This window comes from Rutidosis leptorrhynchoides, chromosome 10, assembly GCF_046630445.1.
Source record: "Rutidosis leptorrhynchoides isolate AG116_Rl617_1_P2 chromosome 10, CSIRO_AGI_Rlap_v1, whole genome shotgun sequence".
Classification (NCBI taxonomy): Eukaryota; Viridiplantae; Streptophyta; class Magnoliopsida; order Asterales; family Asteraceae; genus Rutidosis; species Rutidosis leptorrhynchoides.
The window spans coordinates 244,784,204-244,798,826 of NC_092342.1; the positions used below are offsets into that span (position 1 = coordinate 244,784,204).

At 34.3% G+C, this 14,623-nt stretch overlaps 1 protein-coding gene across 1 annotated transcript; it reads right to left on the reverse strand.

Moving 5' to 3' along the window:
- Positions 1–36: 36 nt before the first annotated feature.
- Positions 37–1,289, reverse strand: LOC139870922 (uncharacterized). Its single transcript, XM_071858682.1, has 2 exons — positions 1,072–1,289; positions 37–988 (listed from the first exon to the last, which is right to left on the reverse strand). The coding sequence occupies exons 1-2, from the start codon at positions 1,287–1,289 to the stop codon at positions 37–39; spliced, it is 1,170 nt and encodes a 389-aa protein (XP_071714783.1).
- Positions 1,290–14,623: the final 13,334 nt, after the last annotated feature.

Here is a 14,623-nt window from a genome sequence, read left to right on the forward strand (position 1 = left end):
ATACTAATTCGTTGGTCGAAATGACGTTGGAAGATTTCAAATATGCTCGATTAAATCTTCAGTCAGTTGGTCGTGCACCGCCCTATCCCTTATTTCTCTTGTGACAACGTCTTGATCACGTCCTCTATTCCTAACTCGTTGGGCACGATTTGCTCTTTCCTCGGTTATAAACCTTTCTTCCCATTTACATAACGCAAAATCATTGTCTTCTAAAATCATATTATGTAAAATGAGATAACATTCCATTACTCTTCGCATCTGGTTTACTTTCAAAGTACGTGAAGGTTGACTTAAAATATGAAATCGCCCTTGAAGAACACCAAAAGCCCTCTCTTTGTCCTTTCGTGCACTTGCTTGAAATCTCGTGAACTTAATCCTTGGTTCATCTGTGGGGCACGACATTCCTTTGATCAATGTCGCCCAATCAGGATATATACCATCGGCAAGGTAATAACCTTTGGTGTATTGATGACCATTAACTTCAAATGGTGCAGATGGAGTTATTCCCTTCTTTAGTGCATCAAAAACTGGTGACTGATTCATAACATTGATATCATTGTTAGAACCTGTCATCACGAAAAAGGCATGCCAAATCCACAAGTCATATGAAGCCACTGCTTCAAGCATAATCATCGGTTTCTTGTGATCACTCCTAGTGTATTGTCCTTTATAAGCGACCGGACAATTCTTCCATTCCCATTGCATACAATCGATACTACTGAGCATACCCTTGAATCCATGCTTCTCCTCGTGTGCACTATATAATCGTGCAACATCGATTGTTGTGGGAGATCTCATGTATCGACTTTTATATAAATCAATAATACATTTACAAAAGTTGTCTAAACATAATACTGATATTTTCTCACTCATATGTAAATATTCATCGAGAGCATCGGGGCTTAATCCATAAGCCAATTGACGTATAACCGAAGTACACTTTTGTAAAGTAGTAAACGACTGCCTACCAAGTGCATCATATCTTTCTCTAAAAAAATCGAAATATAAGTACCATTAAATGTAGTTATACCTTGAGCTATACGTAGAAATAAGTTTATGCGCATTCGAAACCGCCTTTTAAATTTCTTAGCCGGATAAACTGGTACGTCGGCGAAGTAATCGTTCCAAAGACGTTGCGCTGCTGACTCCCGATTTCTCGGAATGTATCCACGAACTCTTGGAATACGAGGAACGAACTCGACTTCGGACTCTTCGTCCAATTCTTGAATAAGTTGGATAATACGAACATCAACCGAATCGGAATCGCAAGCTAGTAAATATGACGCCATAATTTTTTTGAGTAAAATGTATAATTATTGAGAGTTTTTTTTTTTTTTTTTTTTTTATTTTCTTTTTTTTTTTTTTTTTGCAAAAATGAAATGAATGGTAAGTATTTATAATGGAAAAGAAAGGAGGAAAACAAAAAAAAAAACAAAAAAAAGGAAAAACGGCTATAAAGCTGTTGCCCAACGGCTAGGACACGTGTCCCAATTAAAACGCGACACCCAGCACTGACGTTTTTTTTTTCCTTTGCAGTCCCGACTAACGCCCCTATGTGACGAAAACTAACGCCGCGTTAACGGCCCAGTTTTCGTCAGAAAATGCCAGCAAGGACTGACCTTGCAAACTGACGCCGGGTTGGGAAAGGTCTAATAAAAAAAATTGTGTCCTGCTCTCATGACCATCGGTGAGAATATGAAAAATAATGTATAAGGGAAATTACTTTTCTCCTTAGGCTTCCACTCCTTGGGCCAGTACATGTGGGCTTACTTTCCATGGACTTGGCAAATCGGCCCTTCTAGACCACAATATATACACACGTACAAATGTACAATCGAACTTTAAGCTTTTACATTAATGGACTTATATATATATATTTTACATTAATGGACTTTTATATATATATATATATATATATATATATATATATATATATATATATATATATATATATATATATATATATATATATATAGTCAAGCTCTCAATATTATACAATCAGTAATACAACTATTATAAATCATACTTATTGTATACATGAATTTAATTTTATAACGGGCAAGTATATGTGATTTTTTTATTTTTGTTATAATACAATAATTATGATATAAAGATGCATAAATCGAAACAAATATGATGTTAGATATTAGAATGAAACTTTAGACTACAATGTGTGTTGGTGACTTTAGTGTGATCCGACAAATCGTTTTGATGTGTTGGATTTTCTAAGTTGAAAGTGGAAGCAATCTTTGACACTCTAGAACGAATTTAAAGAGTCTGAAGTACACGTCATTTAAAGAGTTAAACGGTTAGCTTGAGTGGAAAACTTGTTTGTGCAAAAATATATAATGTTGGTTGTCCAGGTAGTTAGGCAGATGGTGCGCCGCACTGCACCATCTAGTGTAAAAGGATCTTGTTTTCATCAGAAAAATTATGATGCGCCGTAATGGTGCGTCACATTGGTCTGGAAAAGGCATAGGTGCGCCGCACCACTGAAGTGGTGCGCTGCACCTCTATGCACAATGTGCTGAAAAGTCACAACTTTTCATAAACGTTTTGAAACGTTTCACAAATGGTTGTTTTGTTTGTCTGGACGTTTTGGAACATGTTTAAGTGGTTATTAGGGTATAAATGCATCCTTTCAATCATGTCCATTGCCAAGAGATTTGTCATTTAATTATGGCAATTTATCAAAGGTTGTAATACTTCATTGCACTTTTTGACCCATTAATGAAGAAATGTTCCAGATTTTTGAGATTCTAAATACACTTTTAACATCAAAACATCCAGATTTACTCTCTATAATTGTGTAGGATAATCATCTTTTAGCCAAGACAATTATCCATTATGTGTCTCATCCCAATCTTGATTTCGCGTAACCTGTGACCAATTGGCTCGAAATACTTTATTAGAAAAATGACTAAACAATTCAAGAATCAATCCGGCTATCATATTCTCTACCACAAACCCAATTTTATAACATTCTAATCAAGCATTTCTAAGAATCATGGCCGGTGAGTCGGTGAAGGAAATGACTTTCAAGTTTGCAATACTTGAGAAGTTTGAAGGAGTAGACTTTAGAAGATGGCTAAAAAAGATGAAGTTTTTATTGATAACTTTGAAGGTTGTGTATGTTCTATCAACCCTATGCTCGAAGAAATGGAGAATGAAACCTTAGAACAAACACGGAAGAGAAACAAGTGGGACAATGATGATTTCATATGTGGTGGCCACATCTAGTATCTTATTTGATGTTTATCAATATGTTGGGTCGACTAAGGAACTATGGGATTTGTTGGAGGCCAAGTACATGGCCGAAGATGCTTCTAGTAAGAATTTCTTGTTTAATAATTTTAACAATTACAAAATGGTTGATACAAGGCCGGTTACGGAGCAATTCCATGAAATTCTAGTATTTTGGGACAATTTACTCAACATAACTTGAAAATGGATGAATCCATTTCAGTGTCATGTATAATTGATAAATTTCTTCCATCGTGGCAAGAATTTAAAAACACCTTGAAGCACAAAAAGGAAGAAATGAATTTGACCGAGTTGGGTGGCCACTTGTGTATTGAGGAATCAATACGGGTGTAAGAGGATGGCAAAGGGAAGGGTAAAGAATCGGTATCATCTTCTACCAACATAATAGAAGATAATAACGTGGAAACAAAAACAACAACAAGAAATCAAATGGAAAGAAAAAGAAGTTTGATGGTAACAAGTCTAGTTCCAACAAGAGGGATAAAAGACTTGTTGGAGATGCGGTAAATCCGATCACTTCAAAAGGGATTGTTGTATGAACAACATTGATGGAGCAAGCACTTTGTAACATCCCGTATTTTTCCGTTAAATTTATTTTAGCGCCCGTCTTTTTTTTAGATAATATCTTTGATTATCTAAATTCGTGTCTTTCGCTAACTAACGTTCTTAATATTTCCGTTATTTGATTATAACATCTCTCGTTTACTCTCGCGTATTTAAAATAATTCATTTGGTTAATTTACGCTCCCGCTTTCAAACTTGAGGGACCAAAGTTGTCAATGGACCAAAGAAGTTGACTAGTTGAACTAGTCAAACTCTCCACCACCATTCATTTCATTTTATTTTTCTTTTCCTTTTTCCTCTCAAGTATTACTTCCAACTTTCACCATTTTCATCTTCATCATTCAATCATCATCCATTTTGAATCTAGGAAGCTCATCACAAAACAAATTGTACTTTTGGAATCCTCTCTTCATCCTCTACGTTTTGGTACCAATTTCACTACTTGGGGTAAAGTTTCTAAAAACTCTAGATTTCTAAAATTCGTTTTATAGACTTGAAATGGTGTTACTTAGTGTCTATGGCTCGAGTCTAGCATGAATATGTGAATTATTTGCTCGATCTTGTTGTTTTGCATAAACTAGCATGAACTTGAAATGGGTGTGTTTAATATTGAGTTTTGGATGATTAAATTTTGTTTAAATGTTAAAGTTCATGTATTAAATGTGTTACTAGCATCGTTAGCTTCGTTTTGGTATGTAGGTTGATTTAGAAAAACTTCGTTAGCATGATTGTTGATTTTATGATTTTTAGTTAGGGTTTGATAGACTTAAAATGAACTTTTGATGCATTGAATGCTTGTTAATGTTGTTGATAAGTGTTTAGTTGCAATGTATGTTTAATTACCTTCGAAACGGCATATCGTATGTGTAAATTGGATTCCCGAATCACCATTTGCATTTTTGAGATTGAAACGCTAAATAATGATCATTCGGCGAGATTTCGGTTATTGTAAATGATGAATTTGATTTATGATATGTGTTTATTTGTATTCCTCATTAAATTACCTTTCCAACGATATAAGATACGTGTTTTGAGTGTTTTCGGTTCATAAGTTGTGATTGAAAGAGTTTTGGTTCGTGCACTTGACTTTTCAGCAAACAGCATTTTTTGTGTACAACTGCGCGGTGCGCACTTTTATGCACGGTGCGCACTTTTATTTTTGTGTACAACTGCGTGGTGCGCACTTTTATGCGTGGTGCGCATTAAGCCTGTTCAGCGAGTTGTCCAATTTTGCAATTTTTCGTTTAATTTCAACTATGCTACGCACCTCCGATTAACATGAAACTTGTTCTAACATGCTCATATATGATTATGAAGCTCAGAAAAATTGTCCGAGAACCGACCTGAACACGTTCACTTTTTCGTTGACTTTGACCAAAGTTTGACTTTTAGTCAAACTTAACCAAATACTTATGCAATCGTTCTAATCTTCTTTTATACATAATTCTTGCATGAAACTTGACAATGTAACTCACATGCTATATAATCGAGTCGTAACGAGCCATATGACTAATTGAACACATTTCGACCGATCTTGTGTCTTACCCGGTATTGATATAACTTACTTGTTTAGGTCAAGACTAAACAACTTTCATGCACATGTTTACTTTGTGAAGTACCTTTATACTCGTGCACTCGAGGTGAGATCATAGTCCCATCTTTTCAACAACTTTTATACTTTTAAATCATGGGATGAGAAACATATACGTATCATACTTTTATGCTTTGAACACAAGTACGAAAATAAACATTCCACAGCGAGTTAGAACAAAAAGCCTCAATTCAATTATCATTAGTTACACTTGCAGGGTGTAAACGTGAACTTATGTTATGTGATCACATGGGCTTGACGAGCCCTCATTCGTAAGGTTCGCTACCGTTAGCGGATGAAATATATTTTCGAGTATAGTGTATGTTCTAACACTACGTAACAGGGTACAAAACAGTTAAGTTTGATAATTGGGTGCTCGCGAACGTACTTTTGGAATGCAAACAATTTAGATAATCAACGTTATGGAAATACAAAATCTTGTGGTTCAAAAACAACGTTTACAAATACACCTATGATTTCACCAACGTTTTTCGTTGACATTTTTCTATATGTTTCTCAGGTTCATACTTGGCTACTTGATACATGCTTCCGCACACTTTGATTTCTTGCTTGGGGTCAAGCATACATGCATACGCTAGTGATAGCACCTTTGGATTCAAACTTAAAGCATACATGCTTACGCTATTTATAGCAACCGTGATTTTCAACTTATTATGTCGCGATTTATTTCATTTATACTTTACAACTTTTGTAAACTTAAACTTGTTGTCGAACCGTTGGGTAAACTAAACTTTGTAAGTCTTGCACGTTTCAAATGAATGCGACAAAATTTTGGTCAAACGCGTCTCATTTAGGGACTATGACCACGCAACAGGAGGACCTAAGTTAACGATGCCGTCAATGACGCTTTTACCGGGTCGTTACAGATGGTATCAGAGCGTTGGTTGTAGGGAACTAGGATATGCATTAGTGTGTCTGCCAGAATCGTTAGGACGCATTAGTGAATCTAGACTACAACCGAATAGTTAACCATTGCATTCTGACTTGCATTTGCTATAGATAGCACTTACTTGACTACTTGTGCATTTATACTTGAATCATTCTTAGGCAAACTTCTTAATGATACCAAACTTTCATCATACGAACTCGTACTCTACCACTTTGTGGTAACACACGTAAATTCATGATTCATACGCGTAAGGATGATGACGACTTCCTTAGTCACACTAGTTCGGGAACTCTGTCTCCCGAATTGTTATTCATCACCGTCCGGGCTTACTATCCACAAGTGTTTTAAAGTTTCCACCACTATGGCAATCATTAACCACTACCGATGTTACACCGGTGTTCCTTACTATCTACCACTTTTTGTTACTACCACCACTACTCTAGTTGAGTATCATCATCACTACTTATCACTACGATTGCGTACTACTCGTTATCACAATTCGTTACTCTTGTCGTACCCAAGGACATTATTGTTTGATTTGAACCGCATTGACGTGAACAACCAGTTATACACTTCCCTCGGGAAACGCATCTTTAGAGTTTCACTAATTCTTTCGATTTAATATGAGTCACGTCAGAGATGTCATTATACTTTGTTCATTTTAAATCTTCACGATTACACGAACTTGATTATATGGAGTGATATGGTAATGGAGGTATGAGTTAGCATAATATAACGACACTCGATCAACGTAGTTATATTATGGTAAGTTATGGTAAGTCATACCAAAGTTCTAATGACTCGTGGTGGTGATTGGACTCGATCAACCTAATCACCATCATGTGCCATGTACATGACTTTATTTTTCCTTGTTGCCATCCGAAAACTTCGAGAATATTGATAACAACCATACCAGGGACACATCTCGATATTTCCAAATCCTATTTATGCTTTTGAATGAATGACCAATTCTTTCAACTTCAAAACATATGTTACACGTGTATACTATCTCGTCTTCTCACACTTTTATCGACGAACTACGAAACGCTTGATATGCTCACATCGAGGTGGAAACTTCTCTCGCATTACACTCGTACTTTCGTGTAAGGAAAACCTTTATCTAAATTCTCAATGGAGAGAGAGACTCTTCACGTTATACTAGTATTCGCCACGAGGGTGAATAGTCCTAACGAACGTTTTCAGAAACCGATAGGAAACTTGTTCTAACAAACGTTTTCAAGTCCTAAAAACTTGTCCAAATATATCCTAAAGAAATGTACCTCATTTCGGATTGAGATTCTAGTTTCACTTCTAGATTTCGGGGTGCCTTACAAAAAGCCTTGGGAACACATTTAGACATGAGTACCGCGTATCATCCGCAAACCGACGAACAAAGCAAATGAACGATTCAAACCTTGGAAACCATAATACGAGTTTGTGTTATCAACTTCAAATTTACTTGAGAAAAGTATTTGCCTTTAGCCGAATTTTCTTACTACAATAATCTTCATTCGAGTATTAACACCACACCTTTCGAAGCTTTTTATGGCCGCAAATATCGTTCCTCTAATTTTGGGCCGAAGTAAGCGACAATCAAACCACCGGACCCGAACTCATTCATGAAACAACCGAGAAATTGTTCAAATCCAAGAAAGGCTCAAGACGGCCCATAGACGCCACCATGCCGATGTTAGACGTAGATCTCTCGAATTCCAAGTGGGTGACCGCGTAATGTTAAAAGTCGCACCTTGAAAAGGTGTAATCCGTTTCGGGAAAAGTAGAAAGCTTAATCCGCGATATTTTGATCCTTTTAAAATTTTGGGGCGTTTTGGACCCGTTGCTAGCCGTTTAGATTTTTCGACTCATTTGAGTCTCCGTTCATCCTACATTCCATGTATCAACTTAAAGAAGTGTCTTGCGGAACAAGAACTTGTTATTCTTTTCGATGAGCTTAATATAGACGACGAACTCCACTTCCTAGGAGAACCGGTTGAAATTATAGATATAAAATCCTGATTGTCAAGTTCGTTGAAATGCCTAAGGGAGTACCTTCACATATTCGTAGAATTGGCAACGCAAGATCTCGAGGAAGAAACAACGACTACTACTTTCAACTAAATTTCGGGACGAAATTTCTTTTAAGGTGTAAGTAATGTAACATCCCGCATTTTTCCGTTAAATTTATTTTAGCGCCCGTTTTTTTTTTTTAGATAATATCTTTGGTTATCTAAATCTGTGTCTTTCGCTAACTAACGTTCTTAATATTTCCGTTATTTGATTATAACATCTCCCGTTTACTCTCGCGTATTTAAAATAATTCGTTTGGTTAATTCACGCACCCGCTTTCAAACTTGAGGGACCAAAGTTGTCAATGGACCAAAGAAGTTGACTAGTTGAACTAGTCAAACTCTCCACCACCATTCATTTCATTTTATTTTTCTTTTCCTTTTTCCTCTCAAGTATTACTTCCAACTTTCACCATTTTCATCTTCATCATTCAATCATCATCCATTTCGAATCTAGGAAACTCATCACAAAACAAATTGTACTTTTGGAATCCTCTCTTCATCCTCTACGTTTTGGTACCAATTTTACTACTTGGGGTAAAGTTTCTAAAAACTCTAGATTTCTCAAATTCATTTTATAGACTTGAAATGGTGTTAGTTAGTGTCTATGGCTCGAGTGTAGCATGAATATGTGATTTATTTGCTCGATCTTGTTGTTTTGCATAAACTAGCATGAACTTGAAATGGGTGTGTTTAATCTTGAGTTTTGGATGATTAAATGTTGTTTAAATGTTAAAGTTCATGTATTAAATGTGTTACTAGCATTGTTAGCTTCATTTTAGTATGTAGGTTGATTTAGAAAAACTTCGTTAGCATGATTGTTGATTTTATGATTTTTGGTTAGGGTTTGATAGACTTAAAATGAACTTTTAATGCATTGAATACTTGTTAATGTTTTTGATAAGTGTTTAGTTGCAATGTATGTTTAATTACCTTCGAAACGGCATATCGTATGTGTAAATTGGATTCCCGAATCACCATTTGCATTTTTGAGCTTGAAACGTTAAATAATGATCATTCGACGAGATTTTGGTTATTGTTAATGATGAATTTGATTGATGATATGTGTTTAGTTGTATTCCTCATTAAATTACCTTTCCAACGATATAAGATACGTGTTTTGAGTGTTTTCGGTTCATAAGTTGTGATTGAAAGAGTTTTGGTTCGTGCACTTGACTTTTCAGCAAACAGCATTTTTTGTGTACAACTGCGCGGTGCGCACTTTTATGCACGGTGCACACTTTTATTTTTATGTACAACTGCGTGGTGCGCACTTTTATGCGTGGTGCGTATTAAGCCTGTTCAGCGGGCTGTCCAATTTTGCAATTTTTCGTTTAATTTCAACTATGCTACGCACCTCCGATTAACATGAAACTTGTTTAAACATGCTCATATATTATTATGAAGCTCAGAAAAATTGTTCGAGACCCGACCCGAACACGTTGAATTTTTCGTTGACTTTGACCAAAGTTTGACTTTTAGTCAAACTTAACCAAATACTTATGCAATCGTTCTAATCTTCTTTTATACATAATTCTTGCATGAAACTTGACAATGTGACTCACATGCTATATAATCGTGCCGTAACGAGCCATAGGACTAGTTGAACACATTTCGACTGACCTTGTGTCTTACTCGGTATTGATATAACTTACTTGTTTAGGTCAAGACTAAACAACTTTCATGCACACGTTTACTTTGTGAAGTACCTTTATACTCGTGCACTCGAGGTGAGATCATAGTCCCATCTTTTCAACAATTTTTATACTTTTAAATCATGGGATGAGAAACATATATGTATCATACTTTTATGCTTTGAACACAAGTACGAAAACAAACATTCCACAGTGAGTTAGAACAAAAAGCCTCAATTCAATTATCATTAGTTACACTTGTAGGGTGTAAATGTGAACTTATGCTATGTGATCACATGGGCTTGACGAGCCCTCATTCGGACGGTTCGCTACCGTTAGCGGATGAAATATATTTTCGAGTATAGTGTATGATCTAACACTACGTAACAGGGTACAAAATAGTTAATTTTGATAATTGGGTGCTCACGAACATATTTTTGGAATGCAAATGATTTAGATAATCAACGTTATGTAAATACAAAATCTTGTGGTTCAAAAACAACGTTTACAAATACACCTATGATTTCACCAACGTTTTTCGTTGACAGTTTTCTATATGTTTCTCAGGTTCATACTTGGCTACTTGATACATGCTTCCGCACACTTTGATTGCTTGCTTGGGGTCAAGCATATATGCATACGCTAGTGATAGCACCTTTGAATTCAAACTTAAAGCATACATACTTACGCTATTTATAGAAACCGTGATTTTCAACTTATTATGTCGCGAGTTATTTCATTTATACTTTACAACTTTTGTAAACTTAAACTTGTTGTCGAACCGTCGGGTAAACTAAACTTTTAAGTCTTGCACGTTTTAAATGAATGCGACATAATTTTGGTCAAACGCGTCTCATTTAGGGACTATGACCACGCAACGGGACCTAAGTTAACGACGCCGTCAATGACGCTTTTGTCGGGTCATTACACACTTCGGGTGTGGGACAAGGATCTAAGGATCCGGGTCTAAACCAAGGTCAATATCTTGACTTGTTAAATCATGTTAAGAATTATGTATCACATATTTCTGAGGTATTTTATGTGCAGGATGATAACATTGGATGGTGGATTGATTTGGGTGCCACATGTCATGCTTGCAAGGATCGTTGTTGGTTCAAGACTTTTGTACCGAACAATGATGTACTTCATATGGGCAACGAATATGTAGCAAATGTTCAAGGATATGGTTGTGTTGTATTGAAATTTAGTTTTGGAATACTCTTAATAATGTGTTGCATGTACATAACTTAAGGAAGAATTTGATTTCTAATCCCATATTGAAATATGTGGGTATAAACAAGTGTTTGAATCCGATAAATATATTTTGTCTAAAGGTGGTGTTTTTATTGGATTTGGTTATTACAACAATGACATGTTTATGATAAATCTCGAGAATGTTCCTAATGCTATAGATTCTGCCTGTATGATTAATTCTAGTTCTAAAGATTCATGTTTATGGCATGCACGTTTAGGACGTGTACATTATAAAATATTGCATGATATGTTCAAAGAATCTTTTATACCTAGTTTTGATTTGAATTTGGAAAAATGCAAAACTTGTATGTTGACTAAAATTATTAGACAACCTTTCAAAGATATAAACCGAAAATCTTTACCTTTGGAATTGATTCAAAGTGATCTATGTGACTTCCATGCTACCCCTTTGATGGGTAAGAAGAAGTACCTAATGAGACACCCGAACCTCGTAGAGGGAGTAGAACTAGAAATCTTAAGACATATGGTTCTGATTTTCAACTATATCTAGTTGAAGGATCTATGGATTGTGTTGAATCTAAATTCTATTATTGTCATAATGTTGAGGAAGATGCTAGAACTTATGATGAAGCTATGAGATCTCGTAATGTAGCATTTTGGAAAGAAGCTATACGAGATGGATTCTATTATGGAAAATAACACTTGGGTCTTAGCCAACTTTCCACCGGGTTGTAAACCATTGGGCAATAAATAGATCTTTAAACGAAAGATAAGAGTTGATGGGACAATTGATAAGTTTAATGCTCGATTGGTCATCCAAGGCTTTAGATAAAAGGAATGCATAGACTATTTTGACACCTATGCACCAGTTGCTCGTATTACCATCATTAGATTATTGATTGCACTTGCATCAACTCATAATCTAGTGATCCACCAAATGGATGTTAAAACTGTCTTTCTTAATGGTGATTAGAGGAATAACCGGAAGGTTTTGTAATGCCAGGAAAAGAGATAAAGGCTTGTAAATTGATTAAGTCTTTAGGGACTTAACAAGCACCTAAAAAATGACATCAAAAGTTTGATGATGTGATTTTGTGAAAGGACCCGTTCATATACATTGTAAACGATTCACAATAGTTGATTACATCGCGAGGTATTTGACCTCTATATGATACATTTTACAAACATTGCATTCTTTTTTAAAAGACAAATTTTCTTTACAACGAAAGTTGATGGCATGCACACCATTTCATAATACATCCAACAATAATTAGCTTAATAATAATCTTGATGAACTCAATGACTCGAATGCTACGTCTTTCAAAATATGCCATGAATGACTCCAAGTAATATCCTTAAAATGAGCTAATGCACAGCGGAAGATTTCTTTAATACCTGAGAATAAACATGCTTTAAAGTGTCAACCAAAAGGTTGGTGAGTTCATAGGTTTATCATAACAATCATTTCAATATATTAATAGACCACAAGATTTCCGTTTATAAATATATGTACACTCGCAAGTGTATAAAAGTATTCTATAAATTGTAGGCACCCGGTAACAAGCCTTAACGTTCATGTTTTACCCTCTGAAGTACACCAGATCAGGTGTGTTTAATATAACCTCGAAGTACTAAAGCATCTCATAGTCAGGATGGGGTTTGTCAGGCCCAATAGATCTATCTTTAGGATTCGCGCCTACCGTACATAGACAAGTAGTTTAATGTTACCAAGCTAAGGGTATATTTCTGGTTTAAACCCACGTGGAATTAGTTTTAGTACTTGTGCCTATTTCGTAAAATATTTATAAAACATCGCATGTATTCTCAGCCCAAAAATATATATTGCAAAAGCAATTAAAAAGGGAGCAAATGAAACTCACAATACTGTATTTCGTAGTAAAAATACATATAACGTCATTTAACAAGTGCAAGGTTGGCCTCGGATTCACGAACTTATCAATATTTAGATTCAATATTGCAGGAAAGTATGTAGACGCAACGGAGATGATAAACACTAGATTGACCTCACGAGTATACCCATGAACCATACTCATCACCTCCATAGCTATAACCCATAATTTCCTTAGCTTCGACTCATTCAAAAAAACTATTTTGAAATCACTCGGACACCACTCCGTCGTAATATTTTATGTATACTAATAATATCTTGAAATAATACAGAGCAATATATATATATATATATATATATATATATATATATATATATATATATATATATATATATATATATATATATATCGATTGAGAGAGTTTAGAGAAATATATTTTCAAGTTTCTATGAAATAATGAAACCTATTGAATTCTATTTATAATAGATTTTTGAATTATTAAAGTGAATTATTAAAGTATGAATTATTAAAGTGAATTATTAAAGTATGAATTATTAAAGTGAATTATTAAAGTATGAATTATTAAAGTGAATTATTAAAGTATGAATTATTAAAGTGAATTATTAAAGTATAAATTATTAAAGTTAAAGTAAAATAAAAGTAAAGTAAAGGTAAAGTTAAAGTATAGTAAAAGTATAAAAACTATGTATGTATAATACGCGTATAAGTATATATAATATTAATTTAAATCGTTATATATATTTAATGAAATAAAATATAAATATCGTTATATTTATTATACTGGTTAAGTAATCAGTTGTCAAAAGTGATTCTATATATTTATAAAAGTTATATACGTTTTAATAATAAAGTTCTTTTTAAACTGAAAACGTTTTTTTGTACTTTTGAAACTAAATTAATAGAATATTATGGAAACCAATTCTCCACTAACTTTTGTCTAACTTTCATAAATGACACTTTTTATTTTTATTTATAAATAGCTTTACAAATTATTCTGAATATCGTTAAGAGAAATAGATTTTCTCAAATCATAGTGGACCTCTCAACAGAGACTTGTAATCATAATTCAATGTTTCTGATAATTCAATCATTTAATATATTTTTTTAATTTCATCGAAAATCATATTGAAACAAATACGTTCGTATAAAGTATTATACGTTTAATACTTTATTAATATTCTCAAGTTATAATATATATATATACATATACATATCTATTTATATATAACGGTTCGTGAATCGTCGGAATTTGGTCGAGGTTATAATGAATGTATGAACACAGTTTAAAATTCTTGAGATTTAACTTAACAAACTTTGCTTATCGTGTCGGAATAATATAAAGATTAAAGTTTAAATTTGGTCGGAAATTTCCGGGTCGTCACAGTACCTACCCGTTAAAGAAATTTCGTCCCCGAAATTTGATAGAGGTCGTCATGACTAACAATGAGAATGTTATTATAACGATTATAGAGTTTTATCATGTTCAAGAAGAATGGATAAAATAATTC

Bases quoted from the DNA above. Each gene is read 5' to 3' on its own strand.
- LOC139870922 (XM_071858682.1), bottom strand. From the start codon at position 1,289: ATGGCGTCATATTTACTAGCTTGCGATTCCGATTCGGTTGATGTTCGT. The intron at 989-1,071 runs GTTTCGAATGCG...CGATTTTTTTAG, and splicing joins GCTAAGAAATTTAAAAGGCG to AGAAAGATATGATGCACTTG.